Source organism: Lytechinus variegatus, chromosome 7 (assembly GCF_018143015.1).
Source record: "Lytechinus variegatus isolate NC3 chromosome 7, Lvar_3.0, whole genome shotgun sequence".
NCBI lineage: Eukaryota > Metazoa > Echinodermata > Echinoidea > Temnopleuroida > Toxopneustidae > Lytechinus > Lytechinus variegatus.
The window spans coordinates 38730731-38758377 of NC_054746.1; the positions used below are offsets into that span (position 1 = coordinate 38730731).

General features: G+C 34.7%; 1 protein-coding gene across 4 annotated transcripts in view; it reads right to left on the reverse strand.

The window, feature by feature from the left end:
* Positions 1 to 2291: 2291 nt before the first annotated feature.
* The window catches only part of LOC121419229 (SERTA domain-containing protein 2-like), a 29227-nt gene continuing 3871 nt past the window's right edge, over positions 2292 to 27647 (reverse strand). The window contains exons 2-3 of one of the 4 annotated variants that reach the window (XM_041613595.1): positions 25115 to 25289; positions 2292 to 9536 (exon numbers count right to left, since the gene is read on the reverse strand). In XM_041613595.1, coding sequence (XP_041469529.1) covers positions 8531 to 9532 — 1002 coding nt within the window. In that variant the 5' untranslated portion in view covers positions 9533 to 9536; positions 25115 to 25289 and the 3' untranslated portion in view covers positions 2292 to 8530. Of the gene's footprint in view, positions 9537 to 11380; positions 11639 to 13790; positions 13815 to 25114; positions 25290 to 27647 lie in introns of those variants that run through there. The other 3 variants (XM_041613597.1, XM_041613596.1, XM_041613594.1) reach the window with 3 other exon arrangements.

The window sequence follows — 27647 nt, forward strand, 5'->3', positions numbered from 1 at the left end:
GTTCACAAACAATGCAGTGCCTCCCCCCAATGCTTTGTCTCCTCCGGGTCACGGTCCGCTACTGGAGACAACGGTTACACCAGAGGCGTATACGCATTTTTTTTAGATGGGGCGAGTACAAATATGTCGAATGTGCCCAAATTGTACTACAGAATTTTGCACATCGGAAAACTGACAATTTTGTTTGTTTGATAGAATTTTTGTACCATGTTTAATGGTTTTATAGTGCTTTCCAATGCTCTCATAGATTTGTATTGCATATTGTATTTTTTTTCAGTTGTCAAAATTATCGGGGGCTGCAAATTGATGTTTATCCCCCAATATTTTCATTGGGGAGATCCCCCTCCCCTGATCGACGCCTCTGGCTATAAAATAACAACCCTTTGAAAATACACTCATACTGTCCACACAACAATTGGTTAAAAATTTGTCAAATTCTGCGTAGTTTTAACCCAATAATGTGTGCTTTGGGCGAAAACTACATAGTATTGGTTGAAAACTATCCAGAGTTGGATAAATCTTTAGCCAATTGTTGTGTGGACAATGATTACGTTGCCCAACATTTTAGGAGTGTACAGAAACAGGGATATTTATAGAAAGGGACCAGGAGAAACAGAGAAAGTGTCAGAGAATACGACAGCAAAGACGGAGACAGTCACCCGGGATAGACACAGAAGGATGTTGACACACAGATATGACAGAGACGAAGACGGCGACACACATGTGAGAGTGGGAGACATGGACGGAAAAATATACGCCCGGGAGAAACGGACGTGTTACAAGAGACTTGCAATCATCTTCAAGTAAAAATCGATCATAAATCTTGATATTGATTGCAATATTATGCAATTGATCGCTGGCCTGTATTAAAAATCAGTCTGTTTCGGTTAAATTTGATCTATCACTTGTAATTTTGCAACTGATACTTGCAATGTTGCAAATATTTTCTTGCAACACCCCCTACGTCAGACAAAGAGACAAAATAAAGACAGATAAAGAAACAGATACACAAGACAGATAGACTGAAGAGAAAGGGGCAGTGCACTAGCCTACACGAGGGGGGGGGGGGCGCAGAGTGGACACCTGCCAGAATTCTGATGCCCTTTCTGAGATTTCAGAAAACTGTTGTTGGAAAGTGTTTTTTGTAATGGTGATTATTTGTTACTTGTTTTGCTCATCGGAATATGTACCCCCCCGACAAGGTCAGCCAGGTACGTCAAACTGGGGCAGAAACAATTCAAGACACATTAGGCTACATTGAAAAAGAAACAAATATTGTATAAGCAAGGAGATATCTCCTTGTTATAAGCAGACTAATTTACATAGAGGAGAGGTAGTCAAGTTTGCGATACCCATCGCGCATTCTAAACATAAGAAAATAAATAAATATGGTCAAAAAGCAAAACAGCACAGAATGCAAAACGAATATTAATTAAACATTAACTTTTGCAAAATTGACTATTTACTTTCATTTGTGTACACAATGTATATATATTTTTTTGCAAATTTTCTCTCTGTCTAGTTTTACACGTATTTTTTAAAATTGTGTCTAGTCCTATCAACTCCTCTCTTCCTCTGTTGTTTTTACATGTACTACAGTATTTCAGGGGATCAGAAATTCCTGTCTATACGTATATTGTGACGAAGACACGTCAAAATGACCTTGACCCGAACCAAGCTTTACCAAATTGCGATATCCGCCAATGATAGTCGGTTTATCTCAACTCTATCAGGGAAGTTAGAAGGGGCACATCAAATATAATGGAGTACACCCCCATTCCAATCATATCATCACTTTCAACTGTAACATGAATATGCTCCTGTAATGAAGTTCTTGGTAGGCCTTTATTAAGACAGGAAACAGAATTCATGATACTGTCTGGACTAAATATACAGACGGGAGCAAAAAGAGGGCAATTAAAGATGACCCCCAAAGGTTCATTAGAAGAAAAGGACAATGATATGTAATCAAAAAAGAACATGAAGATCTCCAAGTACAAACCCTCATTTGTCTATTTCACACTTGTTCGTCAAAACTTGTCTACACCTCATTTCTCTCATTATCTAAATCACTCACAATCTTAAAATTCTTCATGTAGTACGTCTGCAACGTCTTGGAAAAAGGTCCCAACTTCTTTCCCTCTCTCTGAACACATCCAAACTCCAATTCCCAAGGTATACCTAAACCCAATACTTCTCAAAATGAACAACCTCTCAACTCCTTTATTACTCTAAAAAATACTTCTGATGAAAATATACAAAGCAAATGATCAAACCACAATAACAGACTCTTTTTACAGAATTTCATCACACTTTTAATACATAAGTATTGAAAATTTTACAAAAAAATGGACTGAAAGAATGATCCATAATCTGAGCTGGAAAAAAGGAAAAGAGCTCTTGTGGATATCTATCTAGACATTTCATCATTTTTGTTAGATAGAGAATCACATGAGTTTATAATGCAATCTGGTTTGGAGTCTAGGTAATGGCTGTAAGATTCTCTAAAACAAATAATGCTAAAAATAAATTTGTTGTTCATCAGAAATGCATGATTTGGGCAGAGTTGTTTTCCATTTTTGAATCTTATTGCCCCCTATAATTCCCAAGAAATATATTAAAATTGCCTTTTTGAGGTGAATAACAACAAAGTTGTGTTCGATATATGTAGCTTCCAAACCAGACCATTATTACAATCAACATTGAAAATAAATTAAGATACAAATATAACTACTGTATGGAGATGTCAGAGAACAGAATGAAATAGAGAAATCTTTGAATTTACAGAATGTACAAACATAATATATACAAACAACTCATGAAAACATACGACCAAGGCTTCTCTCTATTTCCAATCTGTAGAAATGAATAATAAATTAATGTGGCTTTGAGAAACAATGGTTATTACCATCAAGCACACTTGATCACATCTTAATTCAGTTGTGTTTAAATTAAATAAATAGAAATATCTTATTGATCAACAATATGACAAAAATTAACAACAAATTAGCACGGTAATGTACACCTTGCTGCACTGGGAATGCCTCTCTCTTGGTGATTATTTTTTTAAATTTATTTTAAATACAAAATGGTGGCTAAATTTGTTCATCTCTTGGCAAGTTGCATTACATTTGAACAAGTTCATTCATGCATGCCAGCAAAGGAATACAGAGGGTAAAGGACTAATCCTTGTTTTCATTACATAACATTACATTTAAATCATACACCTTGCATTTAAGATGGAAATTTGCATATTTCTCAAAATATCAAAATATACAAAGGTATTTAATGTTAAAGTTTATTGTGATTACGGCCCTATTAATAAAGAAATCACTCAGATATAAAAGTAATAACTTGAATGGTAATAAATTCAAACAATTCTGAATTCATCTTTTGGGAATTAAGTGGTTTGTAAAGTTGTAAGGCAAGAGTTGTTAAACAACTGGATACAAAATGGAGTTTAAAAAAATGACGTCATTCTTTGGGATAAAAGGTATGGATTAAATGACAAAATGGTTCGCAGCATATTGAAATGTGTACAAAAAAGGCAATTCAGCAAATGCACATATTTAGACTCATTTGCTTTATTTATGGGAATGGCACAAACAATTCACTAGGAATCATTTATTTATCATTATCATATCGTCCGCTAAAAAATATTGTTTGTAAGAGGTCTATATCTCAGGCAAGTAATCGTCTGTCGTAAGCAGTCTCAAGAGTCCCTTGCCTATCACAAGTATTTCAGGTTAAGCAAAATACTGAATCACAAATAGGAAGGATACGTATCAAAATAAATTCACTTGGATGAAGTTTTTTTTTCCAACTCCATGAACTACATGTAACAATGACATATATGGTACTTGCACACATTCCTAACAGTACCAATATAATTCAGTTACAATAAGCACCATCTTTTGTACAATATTAGCCCTTCCTTGCACAGTTTAGTACTTTTTAGTCCTACTAATGCAAAGTGGTGTTGGCATTTACACAATACTTTGCAGCAAATAGAGAATGATTCCTCAATTTTAAAGTAATAAAAAAGGGATTTTGATATGATGATAAAAAGCAATTGAAAACATTACTGCAATATCCATTTTGACTATCTCCCAACAAGAAATATATTGCAATTCAAGCATTCAATAATACATGCAGCACAACAGAAATACAGTTACAAGACAGTGCTTATAAACTCAGACATTGTCAATGTATTAAGCTATTTTATAGCTCATATCAGCAGAATTATCAATTTTCATTATTATTACATTATCCAAGGGAAGATTTTAAAAATACAAATAGAGAAGTGTTAATATGCATTTATGGGCATGTCCAAATTATTTTGTTGGATTTGAGAAAACTACAATTTCCAATGTATTGTAGTTCAAGTAGGGATTGTATCACATTAAATATAAAATGAAAAACATAAGCATATGTGGAAACCTAGAACTATTAAAGACATCAAAAGGCTACATATAAATAATTTGGACTTGCCCTCCTCCTACAATGTAGTCCCAGTTAAATACCACTATGCAATGATCTCTGCATCAAGAATTCTTACATTGGATTGGCAAGAAGAATTAATTTGTCATAGATCTTGTCATTGATAAAAAAAAAGTTTTAGCAAACTGGGTTGAGTATTAATTCCAAGAAAGCATTCAATTGCATTGTTTAAAATGAAAATGATGAGGTGCTATGGGTTTTATTCAAATGAGAGTTTGGGACACTCTAATGCAGACATCACGTCTAACAAGACAGATAAGACATATAAAGTACGATACCAAACACATCACATGATTAGTAGGGAACAGGAAACAATAGTACAAAAATACTCATCAAAATAATATCATTATCAACATTCAATAAATCATTAATATTTATACATGTAGATATCACATTATAAATTATGATTATTCAAGCTGAGAGATGTATTATCGCTAAAATAAAATGTGAAGGAAATATAATCTAATTTGTAGCCATAACTGATATTTCAACAAGTTACTTTATACTGACAATGGAAAAATTGTTCAAGATGTCAAGAACTGGAAATGGAAAGAGTTGAGATAAGATTAAGGACTAATTAAAGACAGGAGGGTCCAATTTCTCACCAAGGAAATTCATTTTAAACATAAATGGGCAAGGTATAACTTTTGAATGTTTCTTTCATCATAATTCAAAGGAAGCACAAGTGGATAAAAGAATGAATCTTTTTTAGTTACCTATAACAATGCTGCACATTAAAACATTTAATAGCACTCTGAGCTTAATAGATGATTTCAAGGTTAGCGTTGGGGGACATTGGTGTTAGTGTTGAGCATAAATTGGGCAATTTAACCAAGCTCCGAGACTGAATTTTAGTTTACAAAATGACACCAATTACATCCAGCTTAACACCTGATAATATAATTTCAAGCACCAGTCTCATTACAAGGTGCTGTGACTGGTGTATATACACTGTATCAGCTCAACACCAACACCAATTATAACACTGAACTTTAAATCACCCAAGGTATCTTCTATTGGTGGTACTTGTGCATGTTGTGTTACATAAAATATAATTGACAAGTTAATACCATGTGACATGCTGCCACATTCTGACCAAAAGCTTCAATCCAACAGTAATTGCACTTGACATATCGCGCTACTCCTGCAAGTCTTGTCTTTTTTCTAATTCAGGCCTACCCTATATACTTATTTCAGATCATTTTTTTTTTCACATGGATAATTGAAATCCTAATTTAATTGTGAATAAGAAATTCAATGGAAAATTATAATTGTCTAAGTTATGAAGATCCCTTAACTTGGGCAGGTAACAGCAAAGTTTCAGCCCTATTACTGCCTAATATTCTGCATTCAAGATTACTTAATAAAAGATTAAACTATTCAAATTTGTTTGGATCCTTGATGGAACAATACAAAGCACATGTGCGTGAAGACGAGGATCAAATTCATGGTGGAATAAATATAAAATCAGACTCTTCAAGAGCCAGCTGTATTTCTTTCCCTCTTTCTTTCTTTTTTTTAGTTACAAATGTCAAATAATTTTTGTATAAAAATGAATTTCTAATGTAAGACTGGTAATCTTACAAAGAGATGTCATAAATTACCTTAATTAAATACTTCATTTACTCTCATAAAACTTCTGATATAAAATCTTGGCTCTTGTATTCAAAGAAGCCCAAATATTTGTTTTCATAGAAATTCTCCCTTAACATTATTACTGTACATGAATATACAACATTGTGAGCACCTATTTCAGTTGCCAGACAAAAAAAAACCCTATTAATTTCAAATTCATCTACAGTGCAATAATGCTACATAAGCTTATTATCAATTAATATGCTGATTTCCAATAGCTACGTTATTACTTATCTTGTCAGAGGGTTTTCCTATTATCAATTTCACACACATATGTCTGCTATTAAAACTGAGACACAAATTTCTACCTCTGAATACAAGAATGTCATTCAATGAATACAGTTCCTCTGAATTTGATCAGGTTCATGGCATATCTTGATCAATACCTATAAAGCCATGATAGAGCATCAATGAAGTAAGATTGGTTTATGCTATATGGACAAATTTTATCAGGAAAGAAAAGTGGGAATTCCCCTATCTGATTTAATTCATGAAAAGAGAATATCTAAATAAGGGCTCAGGTACTTTGCTAGTGTGATGGTACAATTTCAGCATGATGTATTGCTAAATTTGTTGAGCGGGAAAAGTGAAATAAAAAATTCAATATTTTCCCCTAAGTTCAACACTATCATGGATTATTCATTAATATCAAAATACAAAATCATATATGATATATGTAAAGCTATTATAAGTTTTGGAATACCCAACTACAACACATTGGCCCCCTGAGTTGGGTTCGACATGCAACAGGTTGCTATGAAAATAGGTCATGTGACTTCCTCAACTGGTTGCTAGGCCTCTTGCGAGTTAGACTGCACCAGCCATAGTACATGGTACTTGCGAGTACTACATGAGGCCATAACAGGTTATATATATTTAATATATTTACAATCACATTCCTTAGTCATGAGATCCATAAAGTGCTCAGATATCATTTTCATTTAAAACTGAACTTTTGTTAATGTGAGAAGCAGATTGCATCTCATACTGTATGTAGCATTCTGCTACTAAAGTAAATTTTGATGATTGGAAAAACTTTCTTTCATCTGTCTTAAAATGTACAAGGTGCTTTTTTATTCAATTTCAAAGGGCAACCAAATACTTTTGGGTGTAAGAATTTCACAATTATAATATTTATTGAGATGTGATATTTAGGTTTTCTTTAAATAAGAGTAATAGACAACCATGTAAATGAATGGACTCCTGTTGTAGAGTACAGGATGTGCTCTATTAGCCTTCTACTTAACTAGAGATTTTATTATGCCTCAGCGTTTAACATAGACTGAAGCCTAGCAAAGCTCCTGTATCATAACGCCCATTATGTAGAGCAACCGCCATGAGCAAAGTGAGAGAGAGAGAAAGATAGGGAGAGATGGGAGCTAGCAGGAGCGAAGAACCCCAGTGATCTTTCATGAATTATTGATGAATTTGCTGAAGCTACCTCCGTAGGCTTTACATCCGTACAGACAAATTCTTGAGCATAGAACAGGAAGACATATTAAACAGGAGAACTAAAATGATCAGTTTATAAATTATCTAGACATCTACATGTATAGGTGCAGAAATACAGATAAATTGTGAATATTATGTTTAGATTGTAACAATGAAATCAGTAGCTTTTCTAGACAAGATATAATTTCTTAGACACTGATTTAGTTTTTCAGATAGCAGAAATCAAAGGTCTTTTTTGTAGAGAAGATGTTTTCTATTTGGGATGGATGTTCAATGAATCTAAAGCATCAGAAAAAACATATTATTCCGTAAAAAGTTACAATAAACTATAGAAAATAAATCCACCTGGTTGTTCTTTCTAGATCGAAAATAAACCGAAAGGGAAGATAATTGAAAAGGAAACATGTATGGTTGGAGGACGAGGTGAAATAAATTGGCCTCGTTGAATCATGGAAGAGACAAAGAAGGTGGGTTTGGAGAAAGACTAAAAGTCCTTGACTACACTAGTTATACTCTATTATAAAAGATTTCAATGCCATTCATTCAATGTGTGCATGTGATTTCAAACAAAGAACTTAGAACTACAAGCTAAAATATACTGGCACACGAGTGGATCTTTTTGATCTAGCCATAAAATTTATGCAAAGATCAACATTTTAACTAATTAACTTTCCATTACATGTACCCCAATTCTCTTTCTTTCAATATATCTATTACAGGAAGACGACTTCTCTCATATAAATATCTAGTTAACACTTTAAAAAACCTGAGTTGTATTCAATTCTTCCATGTCTCATATTTTGATCCAGCTGCTCTTTTATAACTTCCCAACTTCTCTGACAACTGAAATAAGTGCTCACTTCTATATTTCTATTCTTACAATATTTTCAGTAAAAAAGTTCTGCATAACTTATATAAAATATATAAAAATACTCTGGTGAATTCACATGCCGACATCAACCAGTATGTGCATAATTTGATCCAGTTCATCAACATGCATGAGGTCACTGCGGCAGTTACCCTGAGCCCCCGTTGAGGAGACGTCTAACCCCGCCATATCCCCCTGGAAAGACCTGATCCAGTCCTCTGAGTTAGAAGACGGTGATGGGGGTTTGGGGTTAGGGTTGGGTGTATGGGTTGGAATGAATGGAGAGGCTAGATCAAAGTCATACAGTGAGACATCAATGTCTCCAAAGATCTCATCACCAAACTCCATGATGTCTGTACTGGCAGCATTCAGAGTAGGAGTAGTGGTCATGTCCAAGCAAGAGTTGATTTCCTGTTTGATAGTATCTCTTGAGAGTTTGTCCGTCAGTCTTGTCAACGTGTTCGTTGGTTGAGGAGCTGTATCTAGGTGGCTTGGCATAGTGGTTTTATTGGCAATTGATGGGAGGCAATTGTTATTTTCATGGCTTACATCTGTTTTTGCTGTTTCTACACTGTCTGCTTGCAATCTACTGTCGCTCAACGACAGGGAACATTTGTCTGCAGAAGGTTGTGCACACCTCTGCACAGCAGGGCACGTGTTCTCACTACTGGCTCGACTTCTCTCATTTAAACATCCTCTAGATTCTGCAGGACTAGAACTAGAATTATTACTGCTATCATGGCTGGATGGAATGCTCTCCTTGTTCGGTGCGTCCATACAGAGCGGTTGGTTAGAGATCAACATAGACACTCTCGAACAGTCATAGTGGCGACCTTCTGCCCGAAGCTCCCGCTCAATATGTCGCAGCGTGTTGCATATGAGCACTGAACGGCGTAAAGGTGGTTCAATCTGCTGGCGAGACATCTGAAGTTTGCAAGCAGAGAGGTTGAGCACACACTGACGCTGTAAGGTGTAAGAGCAAACCTGAGAACAGGTTGCCAAACGATGGCTCCCTTCCACGCCATCTTCACCATCATCCCTCTTCCTCTTAGTGCCGGTCCCTACCAGCCCAGGCATTGATCTGAAATGACAACATAAACAAATGTACATTAATTACAAGTCAATAAAATCTATTTAAAAAAAATGGAAAACATTTGAAAAAAAAAATCAAAATACAAATATATTAAAAACCAATTCGACATTATGGTTTAATATCAATTCAACAGAATTCCACACAAATGAAGATAATTTTTAAATGAATGGAAATAGTATGTCACTAAAGATTATTATCACACTTACACTATGAAAAAAAAGCAGTGATATTTGGAAAACAAATAACATCCAATAGGCCTTCATTTATCTCCATAACAATACAAACTCATAACTATGCCCCCGACTTTGAATGAAGCAACCAAAGCTGTTTAGTAAATCTGTTAAGTACACAGCAAACCTGCTGTCCAAAGTACAATTTGCTTTGAGTAGCGAATGAACTACATATCCTCTGCAGCAGGTCAAGGACTGAAGCTCAGCAGAAGAGAAATACCAGTTTACCTCCTTACATATATGGGTCAGTGTCAACATACTGACCATGTACTCAATGTTCAGTGCTGTTTGACCAAAAGACTGCTCTTGACTTCTATATTACCTTTATAGTCAATCTTCATACTTGATTGCTTCTTACCCACACTGCTTTCATTTCTTTCTGCCTGATAGTATGATCAAGCTTGCTACATGATCATTTTAGACTCTAACAATAACTGAATTTTTAATGATCAAATGTTGCCTCATTATCAATTGTCACATTTTTGCGCAGGCCTAATACATAGGTTTGAAAATAATGCACTACAAATAAGATTCCATATTACACAATGAGTATATATGTTTTAAAGATACATTGAGTAAATCTATAAAGCCTATACAAGTATGCTAAAATGCACATGTTTAATAGTATGCCTGTTCTACCAGGCTTTGTTCTTTATTTCCATGATTCTACATATAAATATGTTCATTTTATACATATATTCCTGTTCATTTTTACATTCTTTATTGTAAATCTGTTCACTTTTATACATGTATGCATATTCATTATTGTAAATATGTTCATTTCATATGCATATTCATTGTCAATATGTTCATTTTTATACGCAAATTCATTATTGTACCGGTAAATCTAAATATTTTCTTGTTGAAACTGTCATACTCCCGATCGGGGGTCGATAGAGTTTAATAAAATCTTATCTTACAGATGACTGAGAGGCTATTTATGTTACTAGCCGATATCAAATGGGTTCAAACTAGAATACATTCAGGACTTGCTTCCAAAGCTCTTTCTTCATAAATGATATGACAATTGTGTATGGTGTGGTAAGCATATATTTCTGCATGTAGTCCTTGCCATTCAATATAAGTCTTCTCTGAAGTACTTGACAACACGCCAAATATTTGATTGTCTAATTTCTGAATCATAACACATTTCTGAAATCTCAACTTAACTTGCTTTGTATTAAAATAATTCTGTAATTGTTGCTCATATGAAAAACATATCTAGAGTATTTCTCTGACTGATCATTACAGGAAAACTTCATCAGGAAGAATAAATATTGGTACTATCATTTAAAAACATTATGTAGGCTTAAAGTACTTCCCACACACAACATTCACAGACAGAAAAACTTGAAACCCAAAAGTTACATAAGAATTGACAAGAAATGACAGGAGACGCAAATTGATGTTTTTATAATTTTGAAATAAACTATTTTATCTCGCTACAACCTAATTCTGCTTGGGTAAAATCTATTAAGACCAAGATCACGTATCTGTTAACAATTAAATCATCACTAAACATTGTTTAAATTGCCATGGGTCTATGGGTCTGACTGGTAAGGATAATAATCATCTAGGTGAAGAAATAAACTTAACACTTACAATCAGTGAAGTAATGCAAACATTGAGAAATAAAGCAGAGAAAACTTCATCAGGAGATAATCAAATTAGATGAGAACCATCCATGTATAACAAGAGATTAATTCCAATACCAGGAGTTTGGGAAGCACCAACATGACAAATAATCCTATCCAATGATATCCTTTGCTCTCTATATGATACAACTGCACAGGAGAGAGATAGAGAACAAGTTCCACTCATGACGACTCACTTGCGAATGTTCTACTATTCTGCTTTTGCCCTGAACTATAAAGACGAGTAAAGCTGTTGCTCTTGCTCATGCGCTAGCTGTAGCAGTAGAACTCCTACACAATTCACGGTAAAAACAGACAACTACGTACAATGGATAGATCTAGTCTCTCAATACAGACCTTTTGATGCCATGGGTGCAATATGAAAAACTATCAAAAACCTGCAGAACAAAGACATACACCTCTTGCCCTTGCAAGTTTGGTATTTCTTACATACCTTGGGTACTGCATTTTAAAAGGGTTTATGGCATGCCTATAACTATGATATAACTAAATGTTAAACTGGTAGTTCAGACAAGAGAATCTGATGAACTAATTTTAGTGATGTAACCAGAGTCTGTGATTTCCAAGAATAGTTGGTGGCATACAGCAAAGACGTGCAAGGGCCTACACACTGTCTATAATACACACTTATCACACACACCCTTACCTATGCGGGTTAAAACGCAGAGCCGACTGACGTAGAGAGGATTATGTACTGTGATGGAAATATGAATATATATTTTGGCTGTGACTTCTTGTTTTTTGGCGTGTGCCTGGCATGTGACAATCTAGTCATCAGCTCAGGAACTAGAGCGTCACACAGCCGTCTATAAGGTTGAAGAAAGTCGTCTCACTCAGCTCAGCTTTCAATAAGTTAAGCCCAACATAAACGTTACTTTTAGTAAAGAAACTGTGGTATTCATACAAAGAAAAAACACTGGAAAATATTGAACATCAGTAGAGTTCAGTATACAACATCTCTTGTCAACTGTAATTAATACACAGTATATACAAACACAAAAACCATTCTTTAAAGTTTAATCTTAATTAGAAGCTCACTGCTTATGATTTCTTTAGCTACATGTACATTGTAGGTCTAAGATTCATGCAGATCTAGGTATCCATGACAATTCAACCCTAGACATGTAGGGGAAAGAACCATTTCCCAATGTTTGCCTCACTACAGCTTTCAATATGCTCTTTCAAGTAATTTCACCAGTCAATATCACTCTGATACCGGTACTCACTATGTCAGATCAAACATCAATTCATGTTGTAATACTTGCTGCACTAAAATAGATAAATCAAATGTGGCTCGATCTAGCAAAACTTCTGTTTGAGGTTTCTACATAAGGAGAAAGAGATCAGCATTTAACATTTTATTCATTTGCAATTTATGTGCATTTAAAAAAAATGAAAAGTTGCATACATGTGCAACAAACTTTATAACAATGTGCTCAATATGTTTTTCCTTCATGAAATAATTAATTTCATGATTATAACATAATACTTTGCCACTAGTTGATGATCAAAAGCATTTATAATGTACCATATTTCTTTTAAAATGTTCATAGGGGCAGGCTCATCCAATTCAGCTAATTACAAATCTGCTAACATAATAGTCTTCAGTTGTTAGCTGTATCTTTTTTTGGAACCAATCTTCTCAAACAATATTTCCAGTTTTAATTTAAAACTGAATGTGACATCTACTTTATTTGTTTTAAATGTAGAGAGAGACAAGGTCACTTTGATTGCAGCCTATAGGCCTAGACTGTGAGACTATACCAGCTGTAACCAAGTACATGTATGTACATGTACTTTAGATCTATGCACTCTGGATGAGGACTGATCTGGGAACCTACATGCATATCTGAAGTACAAAGAAGGGGAAGTCCCATCCTTACAAACCATCAACACCTTGATTTGATGAAATTTACTGAAATATTGCCACAACATGACCCAATGGGTCTGGGTTCCACTTCGTCCTGTCCAGGAACAATGTAGTAACTCCTAAACAAGTCATCTATGACTCATCTTAAATCATATAACATGCACTATGACTAACATAACTCAGATTGATTCAACATGTCTTGTAGGCCTATCAATGCACTGTCAGGTTTGTTCCCTATTTTTCATGAAGAGTAGTAGATCTTCTAATAGCAGGATGGTCCATGTCGACTTTGAGAAACACTGAGCTGATCTAATTAGAGTTTAGAATATTGACAAGTACCAACTCAAATTTTAGTCATACATATACGTTTGTACTAAAAGTAAAACCCCAAGGTTTTACTTTTACATATTGACAATCATCTTGTCAATATGTCCATTTATAATCTTATAAAAGAAAGTGAAAAGATTTTGAAAAAATCAAAACATACCAATTTTGAAATTATCACCCAAAACACAGAGCAAACCGGAGGAAAATGATTGAAGTATACAGAAATCTAAAGTAAATCCAAAATGTTATGACTGAGAAAAAGAAGTCCGATAGGAACGAGAGTTGCAACGGTAAATGAAATCAGACAAATCTGACAAAAGCAAAGTTCATCCTACACATAGGGAAATTATACGGACACTTGCGCAAAGGGAGAGAAGGAAAGAGAGGAAAAGTACCTGACGAGAGAACAAGAGAGAACACGCACGTTGAATTATCGGGGAAGTTGATTCCTGTTTGTGAACTGGTAATAATGAAATAGCACACAAGCCAGAGTTGCTATTATATTCACCAGTGGAGAGTTGTGTCAACATAGAATGAAACTATTATCAGTGAATTACACCACTCATTGCATACACACTCGCCTACTCGCGTGCGCACTGGCCAATTGTGAAACAAGGTAATGAACTGATAGGGAACTATTACTTCATATGGAGGGGAAGTTTGTTAGAAGCCCCGGGAAATTGAAGAATAGTCATGAATTTGAATCTAGGTATATGAGCTCACGGGAGGTAGTTTTCTATTTTTCATCTCGCCCTTATTTCTAAACCAAGGACATGTAAAGCTTAATCTTTTAAAAGAACTTCTCAAAGTTACAAATGTTATCAATATGATTTTCCATGTGCCAGTATTGTATTTGTAGTTATCTTATACTGCAGCATTGCAGTGTATTTTGCCTTTGATATGAATTTATAACAAAACAGGCAAGAATCTTTCATTCACTATTGTAAAATGGTCCAGGCAAGTTCATTTAGGGGTTATTTCAAATATTTTCAATTTTCTTCAGCCTACATGTACATCAGTATATGATATTTGATGTGATAAAACACTCCTTTTGTAACAGGTCTGATTGCCAGCTATAGTACAACTTTATCATATTTGTGCACATGTTATAAATAGGCTATCCTGAGTATCAGTGACAATACATTTCAAATTGGAAAGCCACTGATAGTGCAATTTAGTAGATTGTCCTTACTTATCATATGATTGAAATATAATAACAATAGCTATTTTTATAAAGCACTTTTCCCATAATGGCTCAAATCATTTCAATCCTGCACAAAAAGTGCAATTTCCACTCCCTGGGGAGCATTCTTTGCAGTCTCATAATGGCATTTACAAATTCAAATATACAATGACTTTTGCATCCTACCGAGTACCCACTTAGCACCTGGGTCGAGAGTGGCAAAGTGTGGATTATCGCTTTGCCATAGGACGCTAGACCACGGTGGGATTCGAACAGATGACCCTCTGTTTACAAGGCGAGAGTCAGAAAAAATACCGTACACCATGGCTCTTCCACACTATATATACAATACATGTACTGTATGTGTCTCTACACTTACATGTACCAGGAAAAATGACTTCACCGCAGCAATCAAATCAAGTATGTGATTTTACAGTGTAAAATATCCTAAAATACAATATCCCCAAAATTCATAAATTGATAATGGTACTTATAAGGAAATGACATGTATAAGTAACATTGTTAATTCATTGTAATAATAATAAGTCCCTGGTTCATGTTAGTTCAATGGCTACTTCCATTCTGTGAAATCATATAGTTCAGTTCTTTTTTAGAGACTTGAAACTTGAATAGAATAACTTATCCTGATTTTGTTTCTTTTATTTTCCTTATGCAATTGAAATTTTAGAGGTCAATTCAAAATGATAGTTTTAAGATTTTTAAAGTTATATCTACAAATAAGATTTTATTTCAAGGTACTTTATAAATTGTTCTAAGTAACATACAAAAAACCAAGGATGTGAATTTCTCGCTACTTCTTCCTAGTATAAAACAATAGGAATGTACTCTGTTTTGAAATATATTAAGACAATTATGATCTAAAAAGTTTATTTTAATGGATTTTAGAAATTTGTTCTTTCCCAAAACAGGATTATGCATATCAAATTTAGGATGAATACAAATGATGCCATGCACTCAATATTGTTCAAGAAACTTCAACATTTCTTTCTCTTTTTTTTTTTGGGGGGAGCTCTAATAATGTTGATTATTCATGGAACAAATAAATTGTCATCATTTGAACTTGGTTAATCTGAGAACTTCTTATCTTTAAATAAATTTATACCATTGAAAATGCAATATACAATGAATTCATAAAACACTGTGTAGTGTGAAACAAGGTTTCTCTCATTTGCATACCAAGTAACTAATACAGTGTTTGATGACAATTTTTTTCTTAATTTTTTTGTCACTGCACTATGTTTTCTTGATATTTTCTATTAAGGGGGGGGGGGGTGAACTGTATGTGGTCTCTCATGGACTGTGTGTTATCAGTACATAGTCTGTATATTTTCAGATATCTACTAATACTATCACAGAGAATAAATTGACCTATAATTTTATTTGTATAGAGAAATAACTAAAATGTTTTGAGAGGAAAAGTACATGTAATTGTTTCTCTATTCATTATTATAATTATTGTGGTATAAACTTAGTATAAATGTATTGAGTAGTTAATTAACATGATATCATTCAACTGGGTCTATTTTACTGGACTACACTAGCATTGTGGGTTAGGAAACTGGCCAGGTATGAGTAGCTGTGGACTTGAGATGGCGCTATTGGTTCGTATCTGCTTTAAGATAAACTTGATGCTGGGGTGAACTTGGTCTTGGACTCTTGGTCTTGAAATTTGAATTTCCCTAATACATGTATTAAAATTCAAAAGCCCACTAACAAGTAAAGACTTAGAAAATTGATGATATGACTAATTTTCATGATTGTTGCATTGGTTACATGAAATAAATTTGAAAAGTCAATTGCAAAATCAATGATTGGATTACTAGTATACAGAGCCTACATGGAGATTACAACCCAGGTTGATCCACTGGCACCTTTGATTTACTTTCATAACTAGATCAAGGTCCCTCTGAGAGAACCTATTGCTGTCAGTCCTTGTTGCTTATTACATGTAATTCATGCATCTTTAATATCAGTCCTGAAATTATCACCATTGTTAAAAAAAATGGAAGAGAGGGGCAAACAAGTTTTGTAGGTATTTGCGCCCACAACAAGGTATGTTACAAGGTATGTAATCTTGAGTGTATGGCTAAATACTGATTCATAAACCTCTTGCCAGAGTTGATTTGGGGTTTTTGACATATGAAGCTCAATAGGTGGATAGAAAATTAGATACTGGTATGCCTCTTCTCAATAATTCCATATCTCTTTCTTGTTAAATATATATAAAAAAGACAGAGGCCAGAATACAGTATAAAAGTCATGAATATGCAGGTGCTAAAACATTCATTTTGACCTTAATGAATATCTACCCAAACTCTTCCCTTGGTGTTCTTGATAAAATGACACACACAATCATATTTCTGTTATTAAAAATTATGTTTGAGACTCAATAAATGGTGTGAACCTGACCCCAGTTACTATTACAAACACATACCATCCCACATAGCAGCACAGTGTCTATATGACGTCACATACCATACCATTCTATCTATGCATAGGAATGTCAATGCTAGCTCTTCAAGGCCACAATAGGAATCTGGGCTCAACAATTATATGGGAACTTATTCTGAGTCTGACACACAACATGCATAAATAGGCCAAGCCAGTAATTCTCTACCTCTTTATCTCTGCCTATTTAAAAAAAATATGGAGTTGATTATGAACTCTACTAAAATAAAGATCCTCTCGAATCCCAATATCAAAAGCATAATGCATTTTTTAAGGATAAGTCCACCCCAACAAAAACTTGATTTCAATAAGAGAAAAATTCAACAAGCATAACACTGAAAATTTCATCAAAATCGGATGTAAAATAAGAAAGTTATGACATTTCAAAATTTCGCTTCATTTCACAAAAACAGTTATATGAACGAGCCAGCTACATCCAAATGAGAGAGTCGATGATGTCATTCACTCACTATTTCTTTTGTTTTTTACTGTTTGAAATAGGAAATATTTTGATTTTCTCGTCATTGGCATGTGAAATGAAGTTTCATTCCTCCCTGAACACGTGGAATTCTATTATTTTAACATTTTGTGCTTCAGGCAAGGAGGTCCTAATCGTCAAATTCTTAAAATTGAAATGTTGTATAATTCAAACAATAAAAAAAAAGAAATAGTGAGTGACATCATCAACTCTCTCAATTGGATGTAACTGGCTCGTTCATATAACTATTTTGTTAAAAATAAGCGAAAATTTGAAATGCCATAACTTTCTTATGTTACATCCGATTTTGATGAAATCTTCAGCATTGTGCTTGTCTGATTTTTCTCTTTTGATTCAAATCAACATTTTTCTGAGGTGGACTTGACCTTTAAGTATTGCAGTTTCAGAAAATGCTATTACCGTATTACACAAATGTGTAACAATTAATGCTATTTAAATACAAATGTTTTTTTTTTATTCTACAACAATAATTTATTTTCAAAAATATGATTACTTTCCATCATATCACAATAATGATTCTACAGATCCATATAAATCAGGTTTATATTAGTTTGAGGTGGTAAAATAATCACATAATCGGTGTTTAAATTTTTCAATTCTTCATTTATTGATTTAATCCTAACAAATATTAACTATAATTTGTTATTTTCTAGGGTGGGGTTAGTTTTTACTATTATGTTTTGGATAATTATCCTTATAGGCCCAAAACATCAAAATAAGACTACTAATTTAAAAAAAATCTTAAGTGAATATGATATTCATATTTCAATTTTTTTCCATAACAATAAATAGTGTCCCAAAAGAGCTCTAAAAACAAAATCAGTTTTGTTTAGTTTTGTCTCATTTGTTTGTCATTATACTGGAAATGACTTTGTAAAAAGTAGTTTACATTTTGTTTATATTGACAAAATGTGAGATGAAAATAGGGCAACAAGCATAAACAGTGTACAGCAATCTAGCTATCAGAGCTGTGAGCCAAGCTGACCTCAAATATGCTAATCAGAATTGGCCAGTGTGTACACACGTATGCAAATGAGCAACACATCTCTCATATCCCAAGCACACAGCTGCATGTAGGCCTACATTGTACGAAACACATGTGAGAACATCTCATCCCACACACACACACAACGCATCTTATACACAAAGCTATCATGGGGTGCGCATGTTGTGGTGAAATATTTTGATGCCTAGATAACAAGCATTATCCAAGGCACTTTGGCTCTCTTGTTCAATTTTAAGCTCAAAGCCTAAAAAGGCAATAATTTACTCTTTTTTTTACTGGTGTCATTTTTTTCTTATAATTTCAACCCAATACTGAATTATCATAAATCTTTGTTATCTACATGTAGAAAGGGAAGTGCTCCTAGCCTCTTATAAAAAATTGGCTGAAAACGTTAATGAAAATAAATAAATGTAACATGTAGACCTACCCAAAGTAACCTGTTTTTGTTGGAACATGCACACATACCCGGTACACAAAATCACTAATATCCTGCCCGATTACTTTTCAGATAGCACCAACAGTATTTATCATAAAGACATGTACATAAAGGCACATTACATGCAATCCTCCCAACAGGTTTTGACTGTTATGTTTGTTTTCCCCATTTTTCACGCAACTTTATCAGGCTTATCCCTGAACTTGCAATCCTGACCTTTAGAACCTAGAAACACTGACAAGATGAACCTGTGTGTTCTACACATTGGTAGTAGGAGATGGGATAAAGCTGAATAACTTGGCATGTGTAGGTAGTTTCCTACATCTACTTCCTCAAAAAGGAAACTGCAGAGGGATTGCAGAGTACTTTTGAGTCTGAGCCAGGAGAGACAGTCAACTCAAAATGCCTTTCTTCTATATCTATCACACACAATACACATTATATTACCAATCTATCTGTCACATACAACATCTACATTCATCGACAAACATGCAACTATATTCCCAAGGGGGGGGGGACACTCAGCATATAATGCATAGTGGGTATGTGCCGCGGGGGGACCCCCATTTTTACACTCAAATTTTTGGCGATCCATTCCAAGGACCACCGTTTTCACAAACATTTGTCGTTCCAAAGCCCATTCAGAGGACCCTCCTTTTTTTACAATAAGCCGGCTCCAAGGCCCCCGTTTTTTGTCTCGCCCGCGGCACACCCCCACAATTTTTTTGGTCGAGTGCCCCCCCCGGGTCTGTATTCAGAATGGAAGGTTTTAGTTGGAAATCACGCAAAATGTTCCATATCTCATTCCCATGAACAAACTTATAATTTGCTCCAATAGTTTGAATAAAGTAATCGTTTTGGGGTTCTCATTCACACACCAAATTCATTACAATTTTAAGGACAATGTTTCAGATGGCACTCAACTGAAGTTTGAGATCATAACTTAGGCCTAAAAAAAACTAATGTTGCCCTCATATGCCCAAAATCAGAAAGTTGGGACAGTCTTTTTTCTTTCCTTTAATAGTATCTTCACTGTTGTGCTGCACAAAGAAAATCACACATGAATAAATGAATGATATCCAGTCAAACACGTCAAAATGCATACTTAAGTGCTTTTACATGCCATCGAATACAAATTTTAACAAATAGTTTGCCTTAATCTGACAGTTTCTCACAAAAACACTGCATTTTTACATTTTGGGTCTGCTAAACAAAAAATACAGGTAGTGACCCTGTTTTTCACATTTTATGGTCAGTCCGATGAGGGCAACAATTTTTTTTAAAGCCTTATGTTGATTTTACATTGCAAAAGAAAGAGAAATGAAAGGATGACCAAAATGGAATACATTCGACAAGAGCAAGAACAAAGAATGGAGAAAAAAAGACACACAAGAAAAAAAAAACTCAGGGCGAGAGAGGAAGAGAGAAAAACAGAGTAAACTAAACGAGATAGAAAACATTATATCCACTTGGTCTAATAGCAGATGGTCTAATTCTCAGATTTTCTAACAGTATCATGGTTAAACCCACGTTGACAACGAGTCAGTAATGCTCAGATGGTCTAATTTCAACTGTATCAAAGAATAATAATAATTATACTTGCTTATATAGCGCTTAATACTTACTTTGTCAGAAGTCTCTAAGCGCCCTACAGTATATGCAGCATAATTACCCTGGCTTTAGCAGTGCAGCTGTTACGCGCGCTACGTTTCAAGGAATGAATTCCTGCCAGGTACCCATTTACCTCACCTGGGTTGAGTGCAGCATATTGTGGCTCAATTTCTTGCTGAAGGAAATTACGCCATGGTTGGGATTCGAACCCAAGACCCTCTGTTTCAGAGTCCGGAGACTAATCCACTGGGCCACAACGCTCCACAGGAAAAAAAAGAGAAAAACTTAGTTCATTATAGTGATTAGACTCAGTGGATATTAGACAATGTGGGTAGGCCTATATACATAGTCTTAATTAAAACAAAATACCTGGAGAAAAGGACCTAAATGAAATTAGACCAAATATAAGCAAAATCCATGAGACCAAACAGAACTAGATCAATTGCAATTTACATGTATAGAGAGATAGAGATTGGCGAGTGGGAGTTTAGAAAGAGAGAGAGAGAGAAAGATTCATCCAATGAGAGATGATAAAAGTTTGTAAGCTGAGTCATAGGAACTGAAATGGTGACTCACCATTACTTGTACAAAGCCCCAGGGAAAACGATACTACATGTACATGTATCTCAACAAAAACTTGTTGCATTCCCCCACTTTTAGCCATCCCACTGAACAAGGAAACAAAAGCTCTCTTGAGTGAAGTACAGAAGTACTTAACATGGACACATGACATAAATGACATCATGTACTAATTAATAAGTTAGAACAAACAATACAAGTTCTATGCTCTAATAATCACGATAAAGAATTTATGTCACATGTTTTTAGGATTATAAATTCCCCAATGTCAAATCTATTTTTCCCCCGAGAATCATCAGATGTTTTAATTTTTTTATATCATTTTTATTTTAAAGGGATACTCCAGGCTGAAGATATTTATATCTCAATAAAGAGAGTATGGTTCACAGAGCAAAATGCTGAAAATTTGATCAAAATTTGATAACAAAGAACATAGATATTGAATTTTAAAGATTTGCATTATTCTGGTAAAACATTTCTAGGCATGACATGCCTTATATCTACATGTAAAGTATGTTTTGAAGGTCAAGTCCACCTCAGAAAAATGTTGATATGAATCAATAGAGAAAAATCAGACAAGCACAATGCTGAAAATTTCATCAAAATCGGATGTAAAATAAGAAAGTTATGACATTTCAAAGTTTCGCTCATTTTCAACAAAATAGTTATATGAACGAGCCAGTTACATCCAAATGAGAGAGTCGATGATGTCACTCACTCACTATTTCTTGTTTTTTATTGTTTGAATTAAACAATATTTCAATTTTTACGAATTTGACAATTAGGACCTCCTTGCCTGAAGCACAAATGTTCAAATAATGGAATTCCACGTGTTTAGGGAGGAATGAAACTTCATTTACATGACAATGACGAGAAAATCAAAATATTTCATATAATAAAATACAAAAGAAATAGTGAGTGATGTCATCAACTCTCATTTTGGATGTAACTGGCTCGTTCATATAACTATTTTGTTGAAAATAAGCGAAACTTTAAAATGCCATAACTTTCTTATTGTACATCCGATTTTGATGAAATTTTCAGTGTTGTGCTTGTTGAATTTTTCTCTTTTTATTCAAATCAAATTTTTGTTGGGGTGGAGTTGTCCTTTAAACATTTGACTAAGGTGGTGTTGCAAAAAAGGGGGGGGGGGTCTACCATAATGATATAAATTTGTTCCCAAGATATATGAGAGGAATTTGTAGCATATTCACCTATATAGTATGAATAAACTACTTTCTACAAATTTCTTTCAATGCATTTTGATCTGAAGATGAAGTGTATAATCCCACAAATAAATGATAAATTCCTGCTATATCAAATATGGAATAGTTAATAAATGTTTGATGTAAACAAAGTCCAAAGTATACAAGTATTCAACTCGGTAACCAACATTGAAAAACCATGTTTATATATTTAGAACTTCAGTCCTCACTAACAATTTCACAAAGTTCTTGTTCTTTATATAGTGTACAAATGTCTTATAGGTATTTTCAATATGGATGTGCATGTTTACTTACATGCATTGCACGCATTTAACTACATGTAGTCTACAGACATACGACTTTGCACAGTACACACCAATGTGCATCTTCATGTAAAATTCACCACCCCCTCCAATATAGGGGCTTTATCAGCTACAATAAACTGAAGGGGAGATGTAGTGGAATTTCAACTTGAGTAAATTTATTATACATGTACAGTTGATTGACCAATCGACTGACAGAGTGAGAGAGAAAATGAATTTGAAAACATTTTTTACACAATGTCTGAATTATGAGACTATCCAATCCACAGCAGCTCAGCCTGTGAACTTTGAAAGGGAGTGAAATCAGGCCTGAGTGAAATGGTGGGGAAGTTCTTGGGGGAAGAAATGAGTCCAATCCTCACTCCACCCAGGACAGGATTCTTTGTCACACCCTAAATTCCAAAATGATCAGAAAAGATTGTCCATATGACAACTGGCCATGAAAGGTTGTCATGATTACTAATTACTGTATGAGCAACTCCCTGTGCAGGAATGAAATCAATACAATGCAGGTGCTAAATAAAATAAAGCAAAGTTTGCTCTAAAATATCACAATTACAGTTACCATGGCATTTGAGAAAAAAAAAACATGTTGACTTCTCTCAAGTTATACATGTATGTTTTTAATGGTACACAGAATGGTGGATAATTCCAATGTGTACAAATGCATGTGTAGTCTGAGATACCCATACTGCTCTCTTCCATTCACACACCTGCAATCCAGCACAACAATTATATTTGTGGACCTACATGTAGAGCCTACAAAGTCTCTATTGAGAAGTGAAAGAATGAGCCCATCAATAGAACCCTTTTCTTGAAAGACTTGAGTTAAACAGTAATCCAGACTTCTACTACCAGCTAATACATGGGACAAACAACAATGCTATGCCACTGCAACACCCCTACATGTTCCCCCATTGTTTGCCCCTGCACAGTTACACTGCTTTTTTTCTCGCTTGTGGGTTTGCACACAATAGACATAGCCTTGGCTACTGGATGATACAGGGGATAGAGGCAAGCCAATGGGCTGGTGGGCACAGTGCCATCATTCAACACCCAACGAAATTCAGTTGAAGGGTCAGGGTCCTCCGAGGAAAGGGAAAAGAACACGAACAGAATAGCTTGAGATGGAGTACAAAGAGTACATACCACCATACATCTGCAAGGAACCCCAAGAAGACCTAGTAAACAATCTTGCATTTCTGAGCATTCTCTCAGTACATTTTACCACAAATATACTACATGTATTAACCATAAACTGTTATCCCTTTCCCAACGCCAGCTACATGTATTGAGACCAAGGCCAGACTAATTCTTTGGAATGGCCCATCCTTTGGGGACCAGTCTATCTATGCTAATGCAATGCTGTACAATGTACAATACACAGGAAATTTCAAGATGAATTTAAGCCTGTCCAAGTCGTCTTGAAACTTTTTACTGCTTTAATTTCATTAGAGAGTCAAAAGGGGCCTAAGCTTTCGATCCTAGCAGAATCTTCTTCGGAGGCAGAATGACAAACATTAATTTCACATTAATTTCATGTGATATTAGGCCACCCTGAGTGATTTTGCATCAAGATTCAGATTCAGCTTTGAGCTGTATCTTTTTCCAACATCATAATAATTTTCAGAGCTACCAAGTCTCATGCATTGTATGTGAGACTCACGCATCCAGGGTCCGTCTCACGATCTCATGCATGGCACCCATTTTTCTCACGCATCAGGATCCGACAGAAAAAAAAGAGAGAAAAAGTAGCATTATTCGCAAGATTATATGCACTGGCCGACCACCTTCGCATGCCGTCTACCCCAGCACATGAAAAGAATCGAGAGTGCAGTCAGCGCATAGCTAGTACGGGATACGATGAATCGCGTGCGTGCATCGCATGGTTTCGTAGTATGGATCTAAATCATGATGAAGCCAATATCTCTCTCGCGTGCGCCTTTTCGAAACTTACAGGTGTAAGTACTGGCCGCGCACACGCAGGGACGCCAAGTCATGAAAATCTCACGCATGAAAATCTGGTAGATTTGGCTTTGAATTATGTCAAATTTCTGTCAAAAATGTTGGTGTTACAGCTTGCTCGCTTTTCTATCTCGGTAATTTTCAGGAAAAAAAATCATCTCATGGATCACACAGCCCCCCCTCAATTTTTGTTTGCCTAATTACTTGCCTGAGTACACTGCTGTCTGTCAGATCATTGCACTTGTGATAGCAAAATAGACATGTCCCTTTGCATATTTCCTGTTGTCAAAGTTCTTCCACATTCCTTTTTTTGCTTCGAGTTTGCAACCTTTCAGATATAAAAACATTTCCTTGTTTCTACTCATCCACTTCCTTCTTAAGGCCTAAAATAAATCAAAACAAAGGAAGCTTCCGAGTATATAATAATATGGCATTAAAGGGGAAGTTCACCCTGAAGAAAACTTTGTTGCAAAAATAGCAGAAAAAATATTTAAAAATATTAGTGAAGGTTTGAGGAAAATCCGTTAAAGAGTAAGAAAGTTATTAGAGTTCAAAGTTTTGCATTTGTGACGTCATAAACGAGCAGCTGCCCCATGTGTTATGTAATATAAAATGTATGAATTTCAAATTTTGCATGGTTCCTGATGACTTAATTTTCTTTCCTATTCATGATCGGGTGTGAAATGATTTTTCTATTGATATACAAAAGGTACAGCGAAAACCATTATCAATTTTCTGAGAAAATGACATTTCATTGATTTTTTACCATTTGCTATGTAGGAATGCTGCTCGCATATGACGTCACAAATCAAATAATTGAAATTCTAATAACTTTTTAATTATTTGATGATTTTTTCTCAAACCTTCGGCAATATTTTTTATTATTTTTTCTGCTATTTTTACAATAAAGTTTTTGTCAGGGTGAACTTCCCCTTTAATTACTTAACTAGAACTGTGTAGCAATTAGAAAGATTTTTTTTTTAATGAAGAACCAGCAACTTTCCCTTTGATGGACTGTAAAATACCCTCAAAATGTCTCTTTTTGCTTTTTCTTATGGTGATACAAACACTTTATCCATGATGTATTCTTTAAAAATTTGTATTACATGCCCTCCTATAGAAAGAACACATGATCTACCTTTAAAATAATAAAATATCTTTCAGAATTACAAACTTGTAAACTATGCCTTCGACCTTTGTGTCAATTTAAAACTAGAAATTTGATGTGTACAAAGGACACAGATCTCATAAATCTCATTCAATATGATTGAACTTAATATCGTGCAGAAACCAATATGCATGTATATAATGAACAAATTTAGACCTTTCAACCAACTCGCATATATGAGCTATGACCTTTGACCTGCGGACTCCGAATTTGAACTAAGCCTGTATTTTGTTGTCATCTACCTACACACCCCAATTTTTTTAAAAATCTGTTGAATATTTCATAAATAATCATGTGGAAACCAACTCGCATTCTTAATGAGCTGCGACCTTTGGCCTTAGACCTGCGGACTCCAAATTCGAACTTAGCCTGTATTTTGGTGTCATCTACACACTAAAATTTTTTAAAATCCATTAAATAATTTGAGTTATTGCGCAGAAACCAAGTGGGGGGACAGACGGACAGGGGCAACGCCCACTCCAAAATCAATGTACAACTTAATCGCTTAATGGACCTTCATGCCACATTTTATTTAAGATGATCGGAGTAGAAATGCAGTTGATAGAGCGCTCACAAGGACATCTCTGCTATTTTATCAAAAACTCTTTACCATGGCAACGAAGTCTCCGCCTACACCAAAATCAATACTCGGCTTTGCTTTACCATAATGGACCTTCATGCCACATTTGAAGAAGATCGGAGAAGAAATGCAGCTGGTAGAGCGCTCACATGGACATCTCTGCTATTTCCACAAAAACTCTTGTTACCATGGCAACCATGTATCCGCCCTCATCAAAATCAATGTGTTCATTTATGTTCTTCATTCTTTCCTTCTTTACATGTCCCTCATTGTTTTTCTTTCTTTCTCTTACTTTCCTTTTTTTTTTCATTTCATTCTTTCTTTTTTCTCTTTGCTTTCTGTCCCTTTTCTTTTTGTTCTTTCTCTCCTTCCATTATTTTCTTTCCTTCCATTATTTTCTTTCCTTTTTCATTCTCTCCTCCCTTTATTTCATCCTTTATTTTCTTTTTTTCCCTTTTTCTTATTCCCTTCCTTCCTTCTCTCCTTCCTTCCTGTTTTTCTTCTTTCTTTTTCTCAAAGAATGAATGAAACATTTTTCTTTCCTTCATTCACTCTCCTTTTCTTTCTCACCTTTTTTTCTTTCAAACATCATCCCTTTCTTTTTCTTTCCTTTTTCTTTCTTTATTTCAAAGAATGAAGGAAACCTTTTTTCCTTTCCTTTTATTATTTCTTTCATCCTTCTTTTATTCTAACTTTCTTTCTTTTCACTGTTTTTATTTTTTCCTTCATTTTTTGTACTTCATTTTTCCCCTACATTTTCTTTCTTTCTTCTCCATTCATCTCTTTCCTTTCTCTCCTTCATTCTTTATTTCACCAATTTGTTCACCCTCCCTTCCTTTCCTATCTTTTTTCTTCATATTTTTATTTCTTTCTTCATTTCTTTCTTTCTTCTTTTATAAATATTTTCAGTGATTCCCATTTTTATTTTGTGCCATGGTCAAGTACATGAAAATATATGAGAGAGGAAATCATTAAAATGGCATATCAACACAC